The sequence below is a fragment of the Muscardinus avellanarius genome, assembly GCF_963383645.1.
Source record: "Muscardinus avellanarius genome assembly, chromosome: 9".
NCBI lineage: Eukaryota > Metazoa > Chordata > Mammalia > Rodentia > Gliridae > Muscardinus > Muscardinus avellanarius.
This window is the reverse complement of record NC_137795.1, coordinates 64,957,384-64,984,122: the sequence shown is the minus strand read 5'-3', so window position 1 is coordinate 64,984,122 and position 26,739 is coordinate 64,957,384. Positions and strand designations below refer to the sequence as shown.

At 40.6% G+C, this 26,739-nt stretch overlaps 1 protein-coding gene across 1 annotated transcript; it reads left to right on the top strand.

Moving 5' to 3' along the window:
* Positions 1 to 8,214: 8,214 nt before the first annotated feature.
* ERVW-1 (endogenous retrovirus group W member 1, envelope) lies at positions 8,215 to 10,071 on the top strand (the record flags this gene model as incomplete). Its single annotated transcript, XM_080701205.1, has 1 exon — positions 8,215 to 10,071. One exon carries the CDS (start codon positions 8,215 to 8,217, stop codon positions 10,069 to 10,071), a length of 1,857 nt encoding a protein of 618 aa, XP_080557331.1.
* Between the last annotated feature and the right edge of the window lie 16,668 nt (positions 10,072 to 26,739).

Genomic DNA, 26,739 nt, shown 5'->3' with positions numbered 1-26,739 from the left:
CAAATCACGTACCCAAAGCCAAAACCAAATAGAAAGTATGCACCAACCCTTCCTACTACCCCCAGTGAGGGCACAGTAAAGGTGGGAAGAATCATTCTTTTACCACAGAGTAACAAAACTGAACCAGTGATTCAATCTACCACAAATAGATCCATCTTCACGATTGTAGGAATGGCAAAAGCTGTTTTTAAAGCAACTCAGACCAGACAGTAAGGTAAGTGTTCAAATCTGGATGGTGCAGTAAATGATTCCAGTACTCTAAATAATCCTTAATTTAAGCCAGGCGTGGTGGCGCACGCTTGTAATCCCTGCACTTGGGAGGCTGAGACAGGAGGATCGCACAGGTTCGAAGCCAGCCTTGGCTACTTAGTGAGACCCTGTTTTCAAATAAAATATAAAAATAGGTCTGGGAGTGTAGCCCGGAGGTAGAAAGCCTCTGGGTTCCACCCCTAGTACCACCAAAAAAAAAAAAAAAAATCCTTAATTTATTCTTCTGTTAAAAAAAAAAAGGATACTACTTATCCTAAACACATGGGACTTACATGCAGAATTTTCAATGAAATAAGTTGCATAAAACAACTTTTAACACAATTCTTGACATAGTGTTTAAGAAATATTAGTTAACAGACATACCAAGAAAAATGGCAGTTGACTACATTTCAGATAGGTGCCACTGGGTATGGGAGTGAGTAGACATCAGAATGGATGTGTTGAGTTATTCTACCCTGTTATTGGAGAATATAGCTTCATCATTTTTATTCTTAATCACATTGGGTTGGTTTAATAACATGATCTCTTTGAATTTAAGACAACATATTTTACAAGAAATGAGAAGACAGAACAGAGAATCCCTCAGCTGTTCCTTGACTCCTTTAGGAAGCTGTTCTGCCTTACTCTTTAATTGAATTCATTTCAGTTGTAAACCAAAGCTGCTTTTGGTATAAGCATCTGGTCTTTGCAATTTCTGAAAAAGGGGAAATTGAAATTTTATCAAATAATTCTCTATAGTACATCAGAGATACAATTTCAAATTCAGTAGTAATTAAAGAAAAGCAAACCATTTTAAAAAATGTCAGAAAGACAAAGTCATTATGGCCGATAAAAGGGGAATCATTCAGGAGGCTGAGGCAAGAGGATTGCAAATTCAAGGCCAGCCTGGGCAATATAATGAGACTCTGTCTTAAAAATAAATAAATAATAAAAAATATAGAAATAATAAAAATAAATAAAAACAACAAAGGAATCACAGGCTTATTTTAAATAGCATAATTTCCTATGAGCTGATCCATGACATCACATACGGCCCTTAAAGGACAAATGATGCCCATTGTATGTATTTTAAAAATACTTTTATGGGTGCACTGTAACTGTGCCTCAGAGTGAAGCTGAACACGATGCAAACGTACATGCACATAGGTCTTGCTGTGTTTCTCTTCCAGCCTCGCCATGCCACCGCTCCCCAACAGAAGAGCAATACCATGGACATAGCATTCTCTGGACTGTTTGCTTCATCAGTTCTTCTTTTTCCTCGCTCCACCACCCTCTCCTAATCCCCTTCCACTATTATACTGGTCTCTGTACTTAAAGTCTCGTTTGTTTCCTATTTTTCTCTCCAACTTTCATATATGAAAGAAAACATTGGACTCTTGACTTTTTCAGACTAGCTGATAGTCTCACTTAGCATGAAATTCTCTAGTTTCATCCATTTTCCTCCAAATGACATAATTTTGTTCTCTTCGGCTAAGTAAAATTCTGCTGTGTATATATACTACATTTTCATTATCCTCTCATCTAGTGATGGACATCCAGATTGGCTTGTGGGTTTTGCATCCATTCATTTGTCAATGGACAGATAAAATGCACCATTTTTTTACCATTTTGCATTCACCCTGTGTATAAACTTTCCAATTTCTCTGCATCCTCACCAACACTTATCTACATTGTTTGATAATAACGATCCTAACAGGTATGAAGCAACATCTCATTGTAGAGTTATACAAGCAAGAAGGTATAGTTCATCTTAAGTGTTGTTATTACAATAAAATCATTCACCCAATCAAAAGGAAGTTATGAGAACCTAATATTTTATAATAATTTTTAAAGCTGGGCGTGGTGGTGCATGAAAGACCCTAGCTCAGCTTAGCTAAAGCGAAGCCATGATTAACCTAAATCTGAACCCGGAAGATAGAGTGCTGCTGTGGAGGGTTTCAAAAGTCAGTGAGCCTGCCAAACGGGAAGAATGGGAGCATAACTGCTCGCTAGCAGACTCCTGGCAGAACAGACCGATACCGTATGTCCTATACAATTTTCTATTAAGTAAAGGCCAAAACAACCTCATGATCGAGGTCGTCTTGTTCCCTAGTTACCGGGACCAATAGCAACTCTGTATCTAGGCTAACAATGCTTTTCTGCTTCTGTAACCCCGCTTCCGCTGCCCCTATAAAAGCCCCCTGAAAAAGACCAGGGGCGCGCAAGTCTCTGTGCAGACTCTGCCGCCCACAGGTACCTGTGTTTAATAAAATCCTCATGCTATTGCATCCTGTGGTCTCGGACTGATCTCTGGGTTCCGGGGTCTCCATTCCTAAGGGAAAGACCACTCGGGGGTCTTTCATTTGGGGGCTCGTCCGGGATCGGCGACCCCCTACCCAGGGACCACCGACTCACCACCGGGAGGTAAGTTTTAAGTTGAATGTTTTGTGTTGTCTTTAAGTTGTGTTTTTTGAGACTTGATCAGGTCAATCTGTAACTGAGGGGAAGGAGGGGAGTTGACGAACTCAGAACCCTCAACCCCGCGTCCCGGGAGACGTCCCGAGGACATCTGTGTTCCAAATTGTTGGAACAATCTGTAGAGGAGAGGGGGAACTCCCCCCTTATTCCTCATCTGTAGAGGAGAGGGGGAACTTGGAATCCTCCCTTATTCCTCATCTGAAAGTCATATTGCGGCCGCAACGTTTGTTAGTCTTGTGACGAATTGTTCTGTGTGCGTGTGTGTGTGTGTCAAATTTTGTGTTTATTGTCTCTTAGAACCATGGGCCAAACCTTAATTACCCCTTTAAGTCTTTCCTTAGATCATTGGACCGATGTAAGGTGCCGAGCTGAGTCAATCTCAGTAGAAATAAAAAAGAAAAAATGGAACGCCCTCTGTTCATCTGAATGGCCTGCCTTCGGAAAGGGATGGCCAGCAGAGGGCACATTCAACCTAGAAATCATAACTAATGTTAAAAAAATTATTTTTCAGGTGGGAAGACAGGGACACCCGGATCAAGTCCCTTATATTATCACCTGGGAAAGCCTTGTATTGGATCCCCCGGTGTGGGTCCAGCCTTTTCTTCCCCTCAAAATTTCTTCCCCTTTAGCCCCCACTTCCCTCGAACCTTCCCCCCGTTCCTCCCTTTATCCTTTAGTTCCCCGCTCTCCAAAGCCTAAACCTGTTCCTCCAGTTTATCCCCCAGATCCCAGTGCACCTTTAATAAATCTTTTAACGGAGGAACCTCCTCCCTATGCCGCTCCCCCAGCCCCGGAGCAAAATGAAGCAGCTAGAGAAAATGATCCTGCACCCAGAGACGGCACTCCCGCTACTCCTGCTCCCTCTCCCATGGCGGAGCGCTTAAGGGGAAAGCGCAAACCCCCGGCGGAATCTACATCTCAGGCGTTCCCCCTACGAGAGGGGCCGGACGGCCGATTACAGTATTGGCCTTTTACGGCCTCAGATTTATATAACTGGAAACAGCATAACCCTCCTTACTCTAAGGATCCGTCAGCCTTAACTAATCTTATTGAGTCTGTTTTAGTCACGCACCAGCCAACCTGGGACGATTGCCAACAGCTTTTACAGGTCCTATTAACCACCGAAGAAAAACAAAGGGTATTCTTGGAGGCCCGGAAGCATGTCCCAGGGGAGAACGGGCAACCTACCCAACTGCCTAACGTTATAGATGGTGCTTTTCCTTTAACCCGCCCGAATTGGAATTTCACTACGGAAGAAGGTAGGGGACACCTACGTCTTTATCGCCAGTTGCTCTTAACGGGTCTCCGGGAGGCGGCAAGACGCCCCACTAATTTGGCACAGGTGAAACAGGTAGTACAGGGCAATGAGGAAACTCCCTCAGCCTTCCTAGAACGACTAAAGGAAGCATATAGAATGTATACTCCATACAACCCAGAAGACCCAGGACAGGCTACTAGTCTTTCTATGTCCTTTATCTGGCAGTCTAGCCCGGATATTAGAAATAAATTACAGAGATTAGAGGGCCTTCAAGGTTATACTGTGGCAGACTTATTGAAGGAGGCCGAGAAAGTCTACAATAAAAGGGAAACCCCTGAAGAGAAGGAAGAGCGATTGTGGTTACGCATGAAAAAAGATCAGGAGGACAGGGACAGGAGAAGAAATAAAGAACTGAGCAGAGTATTGGCCACTGTAGTGCAGGGGGGTAGGGCAGAAAGTCAAGGGAGAGCTAGGATAGATAGGAACCAATGTGCTTATTGCAAGGAAAAAGGACACTGGATCAAGGACTGCCCCAAAAAGCCGAAGAACCCCAAAAAGCCGAAACAGCCAGTGTCCCTCTTGGCTCTGGGGGACGACTAGGGAGGTCAGGGCCAGGAGCCCCCCCCTGAGCCCAGGGTAACTCTCGAAGTTGGGGGGCAGCCAGTAACCTTTCTCGTTGATACCGGAGCCCAGCATTCGGTTCTGACCAGGGCTGCAGGGCCCTTAAGCAACCGCACTGCCTGGGTTCAAGGAGCCACAGGAGGAAAAAGATATCACTGGACCACCGATCGAAAAGTACATCTCGCCACCGGCAAGGTAACTCATTCCTTTCTACATGTGCCGGACTGTCCTTATCCCCTGTTGGGAAGAGACTTGCTTACTAAACTGAGGGCTCAAATCCATTTCGAAAAAGCAGGGGCAAAAATAACTGACCCTAAAGGAGCCCCACTTCAGATTCTAACCCTACATTTGGAGGATGAATATAAAATATACGAATATAAACAAAATCCAACTAGTGATGAAATAAAAGTATGGCTTAAAAAGTTCCCACAGGCGTGGGCAGAAACAGGAGGCATGGGAATGGCATGGCAGCAATCTCCAATTTTAGTTGCAATGAAAGCAACGGCCTCCCCCATCTCCATCAAACAATACCCGATGTCCAAGGAAGCATATGAAGGTATAAAGCCTCATATCAAAAGGTTGCTAGACCAAGGAGTTCTGACTCCTTGTCGATCGCCTTGGAATACCCCCTTGCTGCCAGTGAAAAAGCCCGGTACGGGGGATTACAGACCGGTGCAGGACCTCCGGGAGGTTAATAAAAGAATTGAAGATATACACCCTACGGTGCCAAACCCTTATAATCTGCTAAGTACGTTGCCTCCAACCCATACCTGGCATACTGTGCTTGATATTAAGGATGCCTTCTTCTGTTTACGGCTACATCCTAAAAGTCAACCCATGTTTGCCTTTGAGTGGAAGGATCCAGACCTCGGGTTGTCTGGGCAGTTAACTTGGACAAGGCTACCACAAGGTTTTAAAAACAGCCCCACCCTTTTTGATGAAGCCTTACATAGGGACTTAGCTGATTTCAGGGTACAACATCCCCAGCTCATCCTGCTCCAGTATGTCGATGACCTCCTCTTAGCTGCTACAACTGAGGGGGAGTGCACAAAAGGAACAGAAGCCCTACTACAAACCTTGGGAAACTTGGGTTATCGAGTCTCAGCGAAAAAGGCGCAGATATGCCAGCAGCAGGTAACATACTTAGGATACCAGATAAAGGAAGGCCAAAGGTGGTTGACGGAAGCCCGGAAACAGACTGTACTAAATATTCCGGCCCCCCAAAATGCCCGACAAGTAAGGGAATTTTTGGGAACGGCTGGCTTCTGCCGCCTTTGGATGCCTGGATTTGCCGAAATGGCAGCGCCCTTGTATCCCCTGACTAAGCCAGGAGTTACCTTTAAATGGGAGACCGAACATCAGATGGCCTTTGAGAACATTAAGCGGGCATTATTGAGCTCCCCGGCTTTAGGACTGCCTGACGTCACAAAACCTTTTGAACTTTATATAGATGAAAGATCAGGATATGCAAAGGGCATCTTAACTCAAAAACTCGGCCCGTGGAGGAGGCCAGTGGCATTTTTGTCAAAGAAACTTGACCCCGTAGCTTCCGGATGGCCTCCTTGCTTGCGGATGGTTGCAGCCGTAGCTGTCCTTGTAAAGGATGCAAATAAACTAACTTTAGGGCAACCTGTAACTGTCCTGGCTTCCCATGCCCTGGAAGCCCTCTTCAGACAGCCCCCAGACAGATGGCTGTCAAATGCCCGGATGACTCATTACCAGGCAATGCTTCTGGATACAGATAGGGTGCATTTCGGACCTGTAGTGACACTTAATCCTGCAACATTGTTGCCACTACCGGAGGCAACTCAACAACATGACTGCCTTCAGATCTTGGCCGAGGCACATGGAACTAGATCAGATCTGAAGGACCAGCCTCTTAAAGATGCAGATTACACTTGGTTCACGGATGGAAGCAGTTTTGTGGACAACGGACAGAGGAGAGCAGGAGCCGCCGTAACAACCACCACTAAGGTAGTATGGGCAGAGGCTCTGCCTCCCGGAACATCTGCACAGCGGGCAGAATTAATCGCCCTGACCCAGGCTCTGAAGATGGCAAAAGGTAAGAAACTAAATGTTTATACTGATAGCCGTTATGCTTTTGCCACCGCCCATATACACGGTGAAATTTATAGACGGAGAGGGCTTCTTACCTCCGAAGGGAAAGAAATCAGAAATAAGTCTGAAATACTGGGTCTGTTGGAGGCGCTGTTTCTGCCACAACAACTAAGTATCATGCACTGTCCTGGGCATCAGAAGGGGGACTCCATGGAAGCTAAAGGAAATCGACTGGCAGATATGGCAGCTAGAGAAGCTGCCATGGCAGACACATCCAAAATTCTTTCCATAACTACGAAAGAAAAGTTTCCAGAAAAGCAAGAGCGTCTGAAATATAGTAAGGAGGACTTAAGTCTCCTAAAGAAAATGGGGGCCACTTACGATTCGGTGGAACAGTATTGGGTATACGATTCTAAGATTGTGTGGCCCACTGAGTCAACCACATGGCTGGTACAACAACTACATAAATTAACACATTTAGGGAAAAAGAAAATGAGTACCCTTCTAGAAAGATGCGAAGTGGGACTATATCTTCTTAATAAAAATAAGATACTACAACAGGTAATGGACAATTGTAAAGCTTGCGCACAGATTAATTCAGGAAAAACGCAGCTCCTGCAAGGTGTCAGAGTGCGGGGACATCGCCCCGGAATACATTGGGAAATAGATTTTACTGAAATAAAACCTGGAATGTATGGATACAAATATCTTTTAGTATTCATAGATACTTTTTCCGGATGGGTAGAGGCCTTTCCTACCAAAGGTGAAACTGCAAAAATAGTCACGAAGAAGCTTCTAGAGGAAATCTTCCCCAGGTACGGAATGCCCCAGGTCCTGGGCAGTGATAATGGACCAGCCTTTGTGTCCCAGGTAAGTCAGTTGGTGGCCAAGTTGCTGGGGGTAAATTGGAAATTACATTGTGCATACAGACCCCAGAGTTCAGGGCAGGTAGAAAGAATGAATAGAACTATTAAGGAGACTTTATCTAAATTAACGTTGGCAACTGGCTCTAAAGACTGGGTTCTCCTGATACCGTTAGTTCTATATAGAGCTAGAAATACACCAGGACCTCATGGACTTACTCCTTTTGAAATCCTATATGGGGCTCCGCCCCCGAGCATTACTTTCTTTGATGCTGATATTTCTGAATACGCTAACAGTTCCACTTTACAGGCCCATCTCAAGGCATTACAGATTGTACAGGAAGAAGTTTGGAAACCCCTTGCTGCGGCTTACAGAGATCAGCTAGATCAACCTGTTATACCGCATTCCTTTCAGATTGGAGACATTGTTTGGATCCGCCGCCACCAATCTCGGAGTCTGGAGCCGCGCTGGAAGGGCCCGTACACCGTACTGTTAACAACGCCTACCGCCATCAAAGTCGACGGCATAGCGGCATGGATCCACGTCTCGCACGCCAAGCCGGCCAGAAACGTGACAAAATCATCAACAGGTCCAGAGTGGAAAATACAGCGAGGAAACAATCCCCTAAAGATAAAACTCTTGCGTGGGGACTCTCAATCATAATTTGGGCAGGGATAAAAGGGGGAATGGCGGATAACAATCCCCATCAGATTTATGTTTTGACCTGGCAGGTACTCTCCCAGACAGGGGAAATTGTCTGGGAGAAACAAGACAAGCGGGCACTAGGAACTTGGTGGCCCACCCTTAGGCCAGATTTTTGTCAACTAGCGGCAGGACTGGACACGTGGGATATCCCATTAGCTGATCCGACTAACCCCAACTCATATCTACCCGATATGACCGTCGGTAATGGGTGGAGGTCCCACCGAGACTTTTCTGGCCAGCCCTATGGATGTGTAAGTCCTTTCGCCCGATGTAACCTTCAGATGTCTGATTTTTACATTTGCCCGGGGGACCACAGGGACAGAAGTCAGGCCCACAAATGTGGGGGATATCAAGATTACTTTTGTGGAGCATGGGGGTGCGAGACCACAGGAGATGCATATTGGAAGCCAGTCTCTGACTGGGATCTTATATCTGTCAAGGCAGGCTACGAACGCCCTACTGACTGTTGGCGCTCGCAACGTAACCCCCTCACCTTAAGAATTACCTTTACCCCCAAAGGCAGACGAGCATTAGGATGGCAATCAGGCTATGTATGGGGTCTTCGATGGTACCTATCTGGGAAAGACCATGGAATAATCTTTCGAATCCGTCTGAAGGTCAGCCCCCTGAGCACCTATATAATGGGCCCAAACTCTGTACTGCCGGACCAAAAACTCCCTGATGAACCCATGCGGGCACATGTCTTGCCCAAGCCCAGCAACGTTCCCATGGTGTCTGTCCCCCCCACAAGGAATCCTCGGCCAGGTACGGGAAGTCGATTATATAACCTAATCAAAGAAGCATATGCTACCCTAAATGCTACTGAGCCTTCTAAAACTGAACAATGTTGGCTTTGCTTGGTATCAACCCCGCCGTATTATGAGGGAGTCGCGGTGTTAGGTAGCTTTACTAATCACTCTATTGTCCCTGCAGCTTGTGCCGGAACCTTGCAGCATAAATTAACTCTGTCTGAGGTAACAGGAAAGGGGATCTGTATCGGACAAGTCCCTAAGTCCCATCAAGGGTTATGCAATCAAACACTGGATATATATCCTAGTGATACTTATTTGGCATCTGGAAAAGGCACTCATTGGGCATGCAATTCCGGCCTAACCCCTTGCGTGTCCGCCGTGGCATTACATGCTACTTCTGGTTTCTGTGTATTAATTGAATTATGGCCCAGAATAACTTATCATGAATCCAGCTATATCATTGAACGATTTGAGCATAGGGGCAGATTTGAAAGGGAGCCTGTCTCAATGACACTAGCATTATTGTTGGGAGGGTTAACAGTGGGGGGAGTGGCAGCTGGAATTGGTACAGGCACATCAGCCCTAATAGCAACTCACCAATTTAGTGCTCTGCAAGCAGCCATGCATGCTGATATAAAGGCATTGGAAGAATCTGTGAGTGCACTCGAGAAATCTCTAACCTCACTCTCAGAGGTAGTATTGCAAAATCGGAGAGGACTAGACCTGCTCTTCCTGCAGGAAGGGGGCCTATGTGCGGCATTAAAGGAGGAATGTTGCTTCTATGCTGATCACACAGGATTAGTGAGGGACAGCATGGCCAAACTCAGGGAAAGGCTAGCACAGCGACAGAAAATCTTCGATGCCCAACAAGGCTGGTTTGAGGGATGGTTTAATAAATCCCCTTGGTTCACAACCCTGATATCTTCCTTAGTGGGACCTCTCCTGATCCTCCTCCTCCTGCTCTCTTTTGGACCCTGCATCCTCAATCGGCTAGTACAATTTATCAAAGATCGACTGTCAGTAATTCAAACCCTGGTCATAACCCAGCGATACCAGCAGCTAGTGGAACGAGAAACCGAAATCTAATAAAAGAGTTAATGATTTAACTCACAATAAAGAAAATGGGGGAATGAAAGACCCTAGCTCAGCTTAGCTAAAGCGAAGCCATGATTAACCTAAATCTGAACCCGGAAGATAGAGTGCTGCTGTGGAGGGTTTCAAAAGTCAGTGAGCCTGCCAAACGGGAAGAATGGGAGCATAACTGCTCGCTAGCAGACTCCTGGCAGAACAGACCGATACCGTATGTCCTATACAATTTTCTATTAAGTAAAGGCCAAAACAACCTCATGATCGAGGTCGTCTTGTTCCCTAGTTACCGGGACCAATAGCAACTCTGTATCTAGGCTAACAATGCTTTTCTGCTTCTGTAACCCCGCTTCCGCTGCCCCTATAAAAGCCCCCTGAAAAAGACCAGGGGCGCGCAAGTCTCTGTGCAGACTCTGCCGCCCACAGGTACCTGTGTTTAATAAAATCCTCATGCTATTGCATCCTGTGGTCTCGGACTGATCTCTGGGTTCCGGGGTCTCCATTCCTAAGGGAAAGACCACTCGGGGGTCTTTCAGTGCACACTTGTAATCCCCATGCTTGGGAGGCGGAGACAGAAGGATCACACAGGTTTGAAGCCAGCCTCACTGGCTGAAGAGACCCTGTTTCCAAATAAAAATATAAAATAGGTCTGGGAGTGTAACCCGGAGGTAGAAGGGCTTCCAGAAACCCCAGTACCACCACCACTAATAATAATAATAATAATAATAATAATAATAATAATTTTTAAAAGATGTCTAAATATTTAATGGTGAGAATGGATTTGGAATCTAGGGAAGCAATCTGTTTGTAGGCAGAAATTTTTAATCTAAATCAATATGTATATTAATATATAAAAAAGTTTCTATCACACTAGTATGATGCTCATTTTATTTCTCTATTTTCTAGTTCTTAAATCTTTGATTTAGTATCAAATGCTGAATAAGAATCATTCCTTGCAGACCTGTAACTCTGCCTATACTCAACTTTAACATGGTTATCCAACATTATATTGTGATAGGAATACATCTTTACGTGAAATCATTAGAGTACATTAACAAATTATGTTTATGTTTCAGCATTTACTAAAGATCAGTCATTTCACAAGAAAGAGATTGTGTTAATTATCTGTTGCTGGGACAAAATATCTGAGAAAAATCACTATGAGGAGGACAGATTTATTTTGGTTTATGGTATCAGAGGTTTTAGCCCTGGGTCTGCTGACTCCAATACTTGGTGCCTTAGGTGGGGCAGCACTTCATGGTAGCAGGGCATGGCAGACCAGGCTAGTACCTTCATGGTGGTTGGGAAGCAGAGAAAGAAAGAGAGGAAGGAGTCGGAAACAAGACACTCTTCCTAGGAGCACTTCTGGTGACCTACTTCCTCCAATGACATCTACAGTTTCCACTATCTTCCACTAATACCATCAAATATGAGTCCCTCAATGCACTAATCCGTTGATAAGATCAGAGCCACCATGATCCAATCACTGCCCCAAATCCCTGCCTCTGAATATTACTGGAGTCAAAGCCTTTACTAAATGAGCCTTTGGGGGACATTCCGTATCTAAACCATAAGGGAAGGGGAAAAATGCCATATGTAAATGCCACATACATACATATACACATACATACATACATACATACATACACACATACATGCATACATATATACGTGTGTGTGTGTGTGTGTGTGTGTGTGTGTCTGGAATTTTTTTTGTGTGTGTGGTACCCAGGGGCATTCGACCTCAGAGCGACACCCCAGCCCTAATTTTTTATTCTTTATTTTTGAAACAGGGTCTAACTAAGTTGCAAGGAGCCTCACTAAGGAGCTGAGGCTGTCCGTGAACCACAATCTTCCAGTCTCCACCTCCCAAATGCTGGGATTACAAACGTGCACCACCACGCCCCGCTGGAATTTTTTCTTAAAATGGCTAGACTGTGACATTAAAAAGTCAACATGAGCCGGGCGTGGTGGCTCACGCTTGTAATCCCCGTGCTTGGGAGGCAGAGACAGAGGATTGCATTAGTTCGGAGCCAGACTCTGGCTTAAGAGACCCTGTTTCCAAATATAAAATAGGTCTGGGAGTGTAGCCCGGAGGTAGAAGGGTTTCAAGGAACCCCAGTACCACCAAAAAACAAACAAACAAAAAAGTCAACACGATACAAATATAGCTCTTTCTATGTAATTACAATAAGAAGCAGAAAATGGAGTTGAGAAATTCTCTTGAACTGCCCACAACATAATAATTTTTTGTTATTGAAGTTGTTTTGTCTTTTGTTGCTCTTATTGTTAGTATGGTCTGCTTAGGGAGCATTTTGTTATAAGAACCCATCAGGGATTTATGATAATATCCTTGTTTCTATGTTTAATTTTTACTATGTGATCCTGGGCATGTTTCAAGGGCCCTATGCCTTGATTTTTCCCCATGTACATCAAGTGAGACTAGTATCAAAAGTTTGTCACATATTTGCTCTCTATAGGAATTCAAAGGGGATCAGCTAGATATCTTAAAACTTGCCCAGTTTGATTTGGTTGGCCTGGAAGCATCATCTCTCCACATGATAATGAGTTATGAGGTTTAGAGTAGGAGGTGATGGTTTACTGAGGACACAGGGGTGCTGCAGGCCTCACCTTGTTGGACCAGGTGCCCTGTCAAATCTAAAAAGCCTCTGACATCATCTTGATAGAGAGCTTTCCACCCTGAACAAAAGCCATGCTCCACAATTCTCCTAGTGAACTTCAGATCTTCAGGACATGGTCTATGTTATCTAGTTACTTTTAAGAAAAAAATTAGTACCTGGTCTTTTAGAAGTAGATTAGCACCGGGCGTGGTGGCGCACACTCGTAATCCTCGCGCTTGGGAGGCTGAGACAGGAGGATCGCGCAGGTTCAAAGCCAGCCTCAGTTACTTAATGAGGCTCTCAGCAACTTAGTGAGACCCTGTTTCCAAATAAAGTATAAAATAGGTCTGGGAGTATAGCCCAGAGGTAGAAAGCCCCTGGGTTCCACCCCTAGTACCACAAAAAAAAAAAAAAAAAAGAAAAGAAAAGAAAAGGGAAAAGAACGAAGTAGATTAGCTTTGGGGGAAAGGTATTATAATCATAGTCACATTTTTGTTGGTTTATGTAGAAAACTTGCCATTTTGCTATTTCACTTGGTTATTATTTATAAACACCTTAACTCTGAAACTAAATTGTAAATTTTTAAGCTCAGGTGATATTTGAGAATACTTCTTCAGAGCCTTCTATGATTTGAATGTATCCCGCGAAAAGGCATGTTTTAGAAACTTAGTCTCCAAAGCAACCATGTTAAGAAGTGATTAGTCTACAGAGCTCTCTCTCTTAATGCTTGGATTCATGTTGTGACGTGGGAATGGGTTCTTTATAAAAGAACGAGTTTGGCTGAGTTAATCAGGTATTTTAACTAATCAGGTATTTTTAATTGCGAAAGACAGACCTAAGTCAACTACATTAATTAAAATAATGACATATGATAAATGATGCAATTGGAAAGTTCAAGGAACTTTGGAAATGGTTTGATGCAGACATGATGGCATTAAGTTCCTGTCTCTTTAATAATCTCTACTTTGCTTGTTGTATAGTTAGATTTAACCTCAGGCAAACATTATAGAAACTAATACCCATGCTGTCCTTACAACTTGAGATTCCATAAAAGAAGCACACACTTCTGTATGACTATTCATGTCGATTCCTGAAAAGAAATTTGATGAAACCTTGCTTGGACTACAAGTTTACTCTTTCATGAATAAATCGGACATATGTGATTTACTTCCCCAACAGAAGCCCATGGAGTGGCAAAATGACACTTCTCAAAGAAAAGTGTTTTAGGAAACCAACTGGAAATAAAAGCATATTATATCACTGAACTTTTTATGTCCTTAAGTATTATGGGACCAATAATTTACATTAATTGTATATAGTGAGCCTATACTAAAAAAATACCCAATATACCAGAAAACTTTTCAGTATTTTGTTAACATCTAGTCATAAAACATTATTATAGGGAAAGCAATATTATAGCAAGTCCCTTATAAATTAGATACTCTTGGACTAATGCATGTCAAAGCTGTTAAAATGTTAAAATTTTTATATGCTATGAGACTCATATCTGCAATATGCTGAGTTTATGTTTTGATAATGGTTTTATAATTTACTCTATTTCTGTATGAGTTCAGTGTGTAATAAAATATTAAATATATCACATTCTCTAACTCAGGTCTAGGCAACACATCTTCTACAAAGATCTAGCTAGTGAATATTTTAGAGTTGTGAGTCATTGGGTTGCAAGTATCAACTCCACAACTGGAGCACAAGAAAAGTCATAGATGTACCAATGAATGAAAGTGGCTATGTTCCAATAAAACTCTATTTCCAAAAGCTGGTGGTGGACCAGATTTGGTAGGCTAAAATTTGCAAACTTAGTGAGTTTAGTGACCACTTAGTATTTATCACATCATGAGTGTGAATACTCAGAGAGAATCGTGGCCTGTATCAAAAATCTCTTTTGATTGTGAAAATTACTTATTTAAAAGGTCAACTCATTTCATTGTAACTTGTATTGAAATTACAAGTGCATGAAGACTCTTTCATACAAAGTAATTATAATAAGGGATCATATTTTTGTTTTGATTTATATTTACATAGTACTCATTTTCTTAGTCCAGTTGGACCGCTAGAAAAGAATGCATGAGACTGAATCATTTATAAAGATCAGAAACTTGCTTTTTCCCAGTTCTGGAATCTAGAAAGTGCAAGATGAAGGCTTTGCTGTTCCTGTGTCAGATGAGGGTTGCTGTTTGCTTTCAAGATGGTTTCTCCATTAAAGCACACTCTCCTCACATGGCAGAAAAGCAGAGAACAAACTCATTCTCCAAAGCTTTACTAAAAACAAAATCAATCCATTTATCTCATATAAATAGGAAGTAGAATAGTGGTTATGCTAGGAAGAGTAGCATAGGGGAAGAGGGTCGTGGGGAGGTTAGTCAATGGGTGCAGAATTACAGGTAGATAGAATTAAGTTCTGCTGTTGTGTTGCACAGTAGGGTGACTATATTTAACAATAATATAATATATATTTTAAAAAACTAGAGTACAGTCTTTTGAATGTTCTCTTCACAAAGAATGGATAAATGTTGGAAGGTATGGATATGTGAATTGCCCCGATTTAATCATTACACAATGTATAAAGGTATTAAGGCTAAACATGTATAGTTATGTATCCGTTAAAAATAAAATAAAATATATAAAAGCAAGAACATTAATTTTCTATTCTAAATTTATCTTGGAAATAAAATCTATTTAGGAGTAGCTCAGAGGTAGAATGCTTCTGGGTCCAATCCCTGTACTGGGGATTAATTAATCAATTAATTAACTTTAATTAAATAAAAATAATAGATAGAAAAGGATAAACAATGTTAAGATTGGGCAACAGAAGGCCAGATTATCCACATTACATTAAGATAAAGCGAATCAGAATAGGACAGCTGTTATGGATAAAGAAAAGGGAAATTTCATCTAGGGTTTGTGGAATATATTCATGTCTGTACTCGTGTCCGTGCATAATCAATGTATTGCTAGCTCTTCAGATATATAAGTACCTCCTGAAAATCCTCCTGCTGCCCCATGCACAGACTCTGGCACCATCCCATCAAAGTAGAGGTGCAGTCCCATGGCAAGCTGAGTGTTCCAGTGTGTGCTTGGCACCAGAAGTGTGGGGGTAGTAGAGGAGAAAGCAAGATTTGTAACATGAATACTCAGAGGGCAATCTGTGGATAATTCTTCTATATCTGAGGCTCACACATGAAGAAAATGTGATAGGTGTTTCTTCAAATTTAAAATGATCTTAAATTCATAACACAAGGCGTGGGATTGAAGAAACTCCTAAAATAAAATAATATTTTTGATAAATAATAATTAAAAACTCACTTATTTTTAACACTTTGTTGGTGCATTTTAGTTATGCATCATGATAAGATTCAAAATGATACAAAAATGCATGTACATATCAGTTGGTGTATTTCCCTCCATATCGTTTATATTTTTGTGAAAAAAGTGACATTACAAAATTATGAGAAGGTAATTTGAACGCCTATTTACCAAAAACTGTAAAAGAAAAGGTGTTACATAGGCATTTTAGGTAGGTAAGTGATACAAACATGGTAGAATTTTTGTGATATTTCTGGCATTTGGAAGTTTAAAAAAAAACTTGTAGATTAGAGGTCTAGTTCAATGGTAGAGCATTTTCAATCATGCTTGATGCCCTAGGTTTGATTCTTAGCATCATGAAAAAAAGTTGTATATTGTAGTGATTTATTTTTTCCTCCTAGATAAGTACATATTCTAAATGTACAAAAAAGAAAGAGAAAAATTTTTTTCATGATAAATAGGTTATTTCTCTAAGAAGCTATAGCAATTGTCCATGTGTATGTACCCAACCATAGAGTGTCAAATACATAACGAAAAAGCTGACCAAACTTCCAAGAGAAATAAACAGTCACTGTTATGATTGGATATTTAATAGTTTTCTTTCAGGAACTAATAGATGAAGTAGACAGAAAGTCAAGAATCATAGTTTAATTGAGCAACATCATTAATCAATTTGATCTAATTTAAATTTGTAAAATACTTCATTCAACAAAAACAAAATGTCCCATCCTTGAACTGGCATGGACATTTACCAAGATAGGTCACATGCGGGGCCATAAAATGCCTTAATGCCTTTAGAAAAATCGAAATCATATGAATTATATTCTCGGGCCACAATGTAATTAAATTAGAAATCAGTAAAACTCCCAGTCATTTGGAAGGCACATAAGAAACTTTAATATAATGCAGAAGCAAAGAAGAAGGCTCAAGAGAAATTTAAAAAATATTTTGAACTAAGTGAACGTAAAAATAAGCATCCCTAAGTGTGTAGAAAGCAAAGATTAGAAGTATGAGATTACATCAGACCCAAAAAATTCTACACAGTAAACACTCCACAATTTGAAAATGTAGCAACTTATGGGAAAAGAAAAAATATTTACAAAGCATATACATCCAGAATATATAAAGAACACTTGCCACTCAACAACTAAGAAGCCAAATAGCCCAGTTTTAAAAACAGGCAAAGCACTTGTAAGAGTGTTTTTTCAAAAAAAGATATATAAATGTTCAATAAGCACGTGAAAAGATGCTCTAGCTATCAGAGAAACACAACTTGAAACGATACTGAAATATTACCTCACTTGCATTAGGATGGCCATTATCAGAAAAACAAAGTCAAACAGAAAATAACATGTGCTCAGGAGGACATAGAGTAACTGGAACATTGCTGGTGAGAATGTAAAATAGTATGGCCTCTATTGGAAACAGTGTGGGAATTCCTCAGAAAATTAAAAATAGAATCAACGCATCACACCTTTGTCTATATCACGTTCCTTATTTGTGTGTATATCTTAAAGAAGCAAAAGCAAAATCTTCAAGAAGTATTTGTAAACCTATGTCCATTCACAACAGTAAAGAGATGAAATCAGTCTAAATTTTCATTAAGTGACAAATGAATAAAAAATTGTGGCACTTATATGCAATGCAAATTTATTAATGATTAATAAAAGACATCTCGTCATATGCTACAATATAGATGAAACTTGAAGACATTCTGCAAGGTAAAATAAACCAGACCAGGCACGAAAATAACACTGCCTAGCCGGGCAAAGTGGAACACGCCTGTAATCCCAGTGAGTCTGGAGGCTGAAACAGGAGAATTACAAATGCAAGCCAGCCTGAGCAGTTTAGCAAAACCCTGCCTCAAATTTAGTAGACTGCACAGGGAGCGAGTAGGGGGACCGAGGCATGTATCCCAGGGGCATGTGCAAGCCTCTGGATTTGATCTCCAGTACTGCAAAAAGTTAAAAACATAAAACCAAGAAAGAAAAGAGAAAAAAGAAAAATTAAATAATCATAAAATTATTGGACTTCTTGAAAGCGGTATTAGATCAAAAGGGGATCAAAATAAAAATTATAAATTACTTAGAAAATTATGTCAAGGAGAGCTCAATTCAACTGATAGGAGAGTATAATATCTGGGAGATGGTATTGCCTGATGGTGAATCAAATTACCTGGAGCTGTCTGATTCTGGAAAAGTTACTTAACCTACCTCTCCCTCAGTGTTCCCAGGTGTGAAATGATGATGATGCACATCCCCTGTGACGGTTTGGATCTGAGATGTCCTGGACGTGACCATGTGCGGAACAGCTTGTTTGCCATCTTGAGGGTGTTTCCGGAGATGGTAAAAACTTTAGGAGTAGTTGAAGGAGGCGTAGTTGGAGGGGTAGTTGGAGGGAGCGTAGTTGGAGGGGGCGTAGCCCTGAAGGGTAGACTGAGCCCACAGCTCCTTCCTGTCCCTCTCTTGCTTCTAACTGCCATGTGGTGAGCAGCTTTGTCCGGCCATGTACTCTCCACCATGAAGTTGTGCCTCCCACCGCCCAAAGGGATAAAGCCAGGTACCTGTGGACAGAAACCTCTGAAACCGTGTGCCAAGTTAAACCTTTCCTCTTTCTAAACTAATTTTGTTTAGGTATGTTGTCACAACAATGGAAAACCAGCTAACACAGTGCCCCACAGAGTTGGGGTGGTGTTTAAAAGAGAACGCACAGGAAGTGCCCAGGAGCCCATTGCAAGTGTCTCAGGTGAGGTCTAGCTAGCTGGTGGAATCGCTTCACCTGACTCTTACCTCTTCCCTTACTGCCTTCACCTGTCACTTTGTAACACTTTCTACAATGTGTTTACTTTTTTATAAAAATTTTTAAATGAATGAACAGCTAATGCATGCAATAATTTATTATCAAAAAGCATTTTGTTTACCTCACAGATCCACATGCACTGAATAATTAAATTCACATTAAATTATAAAATGAGAAAACGAATCTGCGGTTATAATACTTAAAACAGTTTATTCCTTGGGAACTGGAGTTGACTACAAATAGGCACAAGAAAATTTCCTGGGGTGATGATGGAATATCTTGACGGGACTTGGGGTTACGCATGTGAATGTACTATCAAACTATCTGTATAAAATCTGACCAGTTCACTGTATAGAAAGTATACCTTAATTCAAATTTGCATATTTGCTATGTCCTATTAAGGTGAAACTTTATATAATAAACAACATTTTTATAATTCCTAGATATTTTCTGACTTGTGTATGAAACATGGTTGGATGTGTGTAGAGGGATATGGTCTTTGCTTTGGTTTTGAACTCACCTCCACTGACTTATTTGTTCCTCCAACTTCCCTTCTAATGATGTCTTTCTTTTTTTTAGCTCTCTGAATGTTGCCTACTTTGCTCAGATGTCTCCAGTTTATTAGAAGATTTTTAGTCAGTAATAAAGAAGATAATAATATTAACATTAAACATTATTAGATAATGAGGGCACAAGACATGATTCCTTTGGAAGAACAATTGAGTTACCGCCTCTCTCTCTCTCTCTCTCTCTCTCTCTCTCTCTCTCTCTCTCTCTCTCTCTCTCTCTCTCTCTCCTCTCTCCCCAGACACACATATATGTGCCACCAGTGAATTTAATCATTCTCCAATATAGATGGTAAATTTTGTGCAAAAGATTTTTTAATTTACTATGACAAAAATGTGTTTAGCAAGGATCCGATTATACTCAAATACCTGAATAGTTTGATTGACTGTAAAATCTAGACTTAAATTGTATATAATTGAGAAAGGGCAAGAAGAGGTGCCTGAGAAAATTACTTGAAAATTCAAATCTTGTGGCCAAATCATGCTTCTAGCTGGGGTGATGACGCAGATGGAATGCTGGATGAGACAGAAAGTTAAAAAGCCAAGTCTCCACCACATCACTGTTGTGTAGGATTTAGACCTGGAATGAGAAAGGGATTGAAGGTAGAAAGGGAATGGAATTCAGTCTTGTTATTTCACCTTCTGCCTAATTCTTCAGATTGATCAGCTGTGTCTTCCTGATGGCAGGCTGCTAATAAGAGAAAATAACAAGATTTTGAACCCAGTTGATTTAGTCTTACTCTGAGCCCTGGTCTTTGTTATTTTACATGAGGCAAGTGATAGTGCTTTAAAATTTAGTTTTGTCACCTATAATGATACCTACCAGAGAGGATTTGTCTGTGAGAAAGGAGGTAAGGCAGTATAGCTCACAAAGCTCAGGCATTCAATGGAGTGCTTTAATATATGGTCATTATCACAATGCTTTCTCATTTTGAAGCACTCATTAAAAAATTAACCACTCTCAAACTGGCTATAAACAATGAAAGTTCTATGTGAAATAGTTCACATTATCTTAACCTATTTTATAAACCCTAAATTTCTTAAGACAAAATAGAAAACTCCCAAGTATTTCATGCAAGGGCTGATGAATATTCTTTTAATGAATATTTATTAACAAGGCAGGCATGATGGCACACATTTGTAATCTTAGTATTTGGGAGGCTGAGACAAGAGGATTGAAAGTTCAAGGCCAACAACTCCTGGTAATTTAGCAAGACATTGTTTAAAAATAAAACATAAAATAGAGCTGGGGGCATAGCTCAGAGGTAGTGCTCCTGGATTTTATCCCCAATATATACTGTAAAATACTCAGAATTGTGATGGGCACAGAAGATAAGAAAAATAATTTTGGAAGATTGTCAGGTTTATGGTAGATTGCAAATTACTTTACTACCAGCCAGGTGTGGTGGCACATGCTTGTAATCCCAGCATTTGGGAGGCTGAGACACGAGGATCGCAGTTTGTGAACAGCCTCAGCTACTACCTAATAAGGCTCTTTGCAACTCAGGGAGACCCTATTTCAAAATAAAGAATAAAAAATAGGGCTAGGGGAGTAGCTCAGAGGTAGAAAGCCCCTGGGTTCCATCCCCAGTATTGCAATAATAATAATAATAATAATAATAATAATAATAATAATAATGAGAAGAAGAAAGAAAGGAAGAAAGAAAGAAAGAAAATACTATCAACAAGGTATTTTTATACCTTATCTCATATTATCTTCCCAACAACCTGATTAGTAAGTAGACAAGTGAGCTGAGAGAGTCTAAATGACCTCCCTGGCCAAAGTTGCAGAGTTTGAAAAGGATGACATTTTAAGCAGAACGCAGAACCATTGTTATACAGAGCAATGGCCCTCACCACACTGTGTGAGTGGTTGGCCTACTACAAGCAATTTATATAAATACTGAAATCTACTGTTTCATTCATAATGCATATAACTAGAAAAGAAAAACAAATATGGGAATTTACTACTTTACTAATAAGAGAATCATAGGATAGCATAAAAAAGCTCCAGATCTGCTCGCTCGCTCGCTCTCTCTCTCTCTCTCTCTCTCTCTCTCTCTCTCTCTCTTTCGTGACCCCTTCATGCCCCTCATTCAGTGGGTCACAGAGCCACACACAACTGTCTGGAAACTAGTCACTGAAAAGCAGAATTGAATCATTATTATCATCATATACCTACTGGATCAAGGACAAGGTCAGATGCCACTGAAACATACGCCTGTCTGGAACAAGATGTATACCTGCATAAATTCAGAATTTTTATTGTTAGGAAGAAGGAAGATAAGTTATAGTGTGGCCTAACATACTATCCAAGCTCCTTTGCAAGTTCTCTAATGACACTTATTTTTCTACTTTTATTATTGAGGTACACAGTTAATTTCAATTAGGAAAGACAGTTAATAAGTACATAGATCAGATTTCTGTGTAAGGTTGAATAGAAAACACAAGATCTGAAACATGCTGCCAAATAAGATACCATTCACTTGCCTGTGGCTTCTGATAATTGGCTGTATGAATTTTTTTTAAAATCCCTTGAAAAGAAAGAATTTAATAATGGCGTGAGGTGTGGGAGGAGATGGGGGTACAGTGGTGTGAGTTTTTGTTTCTGTTTTGTTTTGGGTTTTTCTTCTGACACGTTCTACATGTGTTTCCAATTAGAGGCTGTTTTCTCGGCAACTAATAATTATCAATCTTGGTAACTAATAATGTTTTCTAAGGATGATTAACAAATTTTGGAAATATGCCTATTACCAGTAATGTAGTTTGACACTAGAGGGAATAGGGAAATTCTATTGCTTTTCAAAAGCTGAAATCAAGCAGAACACCAGCCCTCCCCATCAGCAGCAGGGTCCCACATACACAGTTGTCTGTGTTATTAATAGAGTTATTATCTTCAAAGCGAAGAGATTTCTCAGAGAAGCCCCGAGTTTTACAACCATTTAAAGACAGGCATCACTATTTGAATGGAAATTGCTGTGGGAGGCTATAGTTTTTAAAGTCCTGGGCTACAAAATGTATGAAATGGGGCAATTATGGATTTTATCCAGGTCTTTTTATGATTCAGTTGCAAAAAAATATGCAGCAAATATTCACTCTCTGACTCCTGGTACGGAGAAAACTATTACAAGATAAACAAAACCCCACACTTGGTTTTTACCAATTATTTCAAACCAACGAAGGTTAGGACCTTCTTGGATTTAAGAAACGATGATCTCTACTCCTAAGATTGGTCCATTTCTACCAGTTGTAACAATGATACAGCATAATGGCTGAATGTCACTATGGCACGGAACATCATGCCAGCTACTGGCACCAGGTCCATGTTCTTAACCTTATGTAGGATGGATTTGCCCACTGGTAGTTGATTGGAGGTATATATTATCCTGTGTACATTGCTCACAATAATTATTTTAAGCCTTTAGCCCTTTGAGCTACCAATCCCTACCCAAGCCTATACTCTGCCAATGCAGGCATGTATCTGTGGCAACATGGAGCTGAGATGTGAGAGTATTCTTTGATGTGTCTGCCTTTAGATTTCTGCATATTCTGAGTTCTTTTTAGGATTTTGTTGGAGGAAGAAGCAGCCTCCCCTCCCCTCCCCTCCCTCCCCTCCCCTCTTCTTCCCTCCTCTCCTCTCTCCTCTCCTCTCCTCATTTTCAGGGTTAACCTCTCTCCCCAAGCCTGTGTCTGCATTCCCTCATGCCTCCTTTCCGTTCTACCCATGTCTCTGGCGGACTCTCCAACTTGTATTCAAATTCACCATCTCATGCAGATAAAGAGGGAGGGAAGCAACTATACCTCTGTCTTATGCTTCTACTCTCCCCAAAGATACTCTCTTTCTTTTTGTAGTCAAGATTCTCCATAAAGTTCTCTGCAAACATTGCCCTTGCTCCCTAAAGCCTACTTATTTGCACATCCTTTCAAAGACTGGTTTCAGCATCACCTGGGAGTTCTGTACCATGTGCCAAGGCCAGAAAGAATATAAATCCATTGGATTTTTAAATAAGATTTTGAGATAATGCATTAACAAAAAGCAGTGTGTATAGGAGTCTAAAAGAGAAAAAAGGCAAGGAGCAGAAATTCAGCAAATACTTTGTCTATATTCTTTCCCCAGATATATTGAATATAAAGCCAATAATAGACCATTGGACTTATTGGTCTACTACAAAGATAGGTAGCATTAGTTATTCTCAATAATTATTTTGTATATATGGCTTCATTTTAATTTCTGCACTAGAAAAGTCATCTTCAAGGCTCTACCCATTAGTTACTCCCTACAAGTAGCCAGGCTATTTTTATTTATAGGTATTTGTCATTGAAGAAACAAAATTTCTAATTTAATATTGAGTAGTGTGGCATAGAAAATATTTTGTATTTTGTATCATAGGTGTCATTGGCTTAAAGAGTATATTTAATCAAAGATGTATATCTGATAAGGAATAAAGAATCAAAACACTTGGATTATATTTTTTACTGTTAAACTGAGATTTTAGTTAAATTACTCTTCTTTTTGTCTCTGCTTTCTATGAAACAAGGTCTAGATCCTTCAATGTTTTGTGGATTTTAAGGATTACATAGAAAAGGCTGCACTTCACATGCATCTGTGCAGTTGTGGATAAAGCTTTAAAATACTGTGGTGTAGCATGAGGTTTGCAATCAGGTAGATCTAGGTTTGAATTTATTGGGTTAATTACTAGCAGCATCTACCAGAGTAATGACTTAAACACTGTGAACCTCAATTTCCTCTTTATAATATGGTCAACTCACTCTTATATTATTATAAGGTGTTGTGAGGATTCAATTACACAACAAATGTTATGCCAGAGAATTCTACTACACAATATATATCCAAAGAAAATAAAACTGGCATGTCAAACAGACATCTACAATTCCATGTTTATGAAATAAATATTCACAATACCCAAGAAATGGAAACAACCTAAGTGCCTATCAGCTGATAAATGAATAAAGAAAATGTGGTAAATGTACCAAATAGAAAATTATTCACCCATAAAAAAGAATGGAATCCTGCCTTTTGCAACAACATGGATGGACCTGGAGGTCATTTTGTTAAGTCAAATTAGCCAGGCACAGAAAGACAGGTACTACACAACCATAATCATATATAAACTCTCATAAAGCCTATCTTAAGGAAGTTGAAAGTAGAACATCTTTTCATGTATCCCTATTGGCCATTTGTATCTCTTCTTTTGTGAAGTGTCTATTCAGTTCAGTGGCCCATTTCTTGATTGGGTTATTTGTTTTACTAGTGTAGAGTCTTTTGAGCTCTTTGTATATTCTGAATATTAGCCCCCTATCAGAGTGGTGGCTGGCAAAGATCTTCTCCCATTCTGTAGGCTTCCTCTTTAGGTTCTTGATGGTTTCCTTTGATGAGAAGCAACTTTTTAGTTTGATGCCATTCCACTTGTCAATTCTTGTTTTAATTCCCTAAGCTTTGGAGGTCTTGTTGAGAAACAACATATGCCTATATGTTGGAGTGTTGAGACTATGCCCTCCTCTCATACCTTCACAGAGATTCCATCTAACCCCAATCAGAGTGGCAAGCATAAAGAGATCAAATAACAATAAATGCTGGCGAGGATGTGGAGAAAGAGGAACTCTTTTACACTGTTGGTGGGATTGCAAAGTAGTTCAGCCACTATAGAGATCAGTGTGGAGATTCCTTAGAAAACTGGAAATAGATCCACCATTTGATTCAGCTACACTATTCCTGGGTATCTTTCCAAAGGGGTTGAAATCAGAGAACTACAGTAACATATGCATACCCATGTTCATAACAGCACAATTCGCAATAGCCAAAATATGGAACCAACCTAGATCTCCATCAACAGATGAATGGATTGCAAACTTATAGGAAATACACACAATATAATTCTATTCAGCTATAAAGAAGAACAAAATCATGCCATTTGCAAGAAAATGGAAAGATCTGGAGAGAATTATGTTAAGTGAGGTCAGCCAAGCACAGAAAGAGAAGGAACATATGTTTTCTCTAATATGCCCACACTGGGGAACACTGAGGCTACCAGAGGGACTCCAGATAATGGAGTTTCAACCTCAGCAAAGCTAGAATGGAAGGATAGGAGGGGAAGAAAGCTGAGGTTGACTAATGGAGGAGCTACAACCGAATATGTGTAAAAGTATAAATATAGTATGGTCAATCTGGACACTTATTGTTGGGAGAGGGGAAGGGAAAATGGGGTGGGGGAGAGGGCACCAAGCACAGTTTAAATTTTTACCATTTTCAATAAAAATAATAAAATTTTAAAAAGTTGAAAATAGAAGAGCAGTTGTCAAAGGCTGGGGAGAGTTGAGGGAATAGAGAGGAATGGAGGATGACTGATAAGCATGTGCTAAGTTCTAGTTAGCTAGGGAAAAATGTTCTGGTGTTCTGTAAAACAGTGGAGTGTTTTTCAACAATGATAATATACTGTGTCTTTTTTTTAACAGCTAGAAGAATTTTAAATGTTTTTACCATAAAGAAATACTTTCTTGAGGTGGTAAATATGTTTACCTTGGTTTTAACATTACACAGTGTATATGTGCATCAGAGAATCACATAATGGTGTGCATGGTATATATAAATAACTGGACATGGTGGTGCACAGCTGTAATCCCAGTCCTTGGGAGGCTGAAATGGGAGAATTGCAGTTTCTAGGACAGCAAAGCAATGTAGTAAGACCCTTAGCAAGCTAGCAAGATCCTGGTTTAAAAAGAAAAGAAAAGAAAATAACAGCTAAGGTGTAACTTGGAGGTAGAACACCCATGGGTTCAATCTCTAGTACCCATACACAAAAAATAATGTGTGTGTGTGTGTGTGTGTGTGTGTGTGTGTGTGTTGTGTATCAATTAAAGAAGGTTATGAGCTGGAGATATATAACTCAGTGGTAGAGCACTTGCCTAGCATATGCAAGGTTTCATCACCAACATTACAAAGTAAGAAAAGAAAAAGGAAGAGGGAAGGGAAGAGAAGGGAAAGGAAGGGAAGGGAAGGGAAGGGAAGGGAAGGGAAGGGAAGGGAAGGGAAGGGAAGGGAAGAAGAGAGGAGAGGAGAGGAGAGGAGAGGAGAGGAGAGGAGGGGAGGGGAGGGGAGGGGAGGGGAGGGGAGGGGAGGGGAGGGGAGGGGAGGGGAGGGGAGAGGAGAGGAGAGGAGAAGAGAGAAGTTAGGCTGCAGGACAAAATCAGTGTTCTATAAACACAATTTCCTTCCCCATTACCCCTACTATATTTACTTACTCATACAATTGTGGATCTCAAAAGAGGTTTTGGGAAGAGTTTACCAAATGCCCAATTTTACCATATTGGAGAGTCTAGTTTGAAAGAAATATCATATA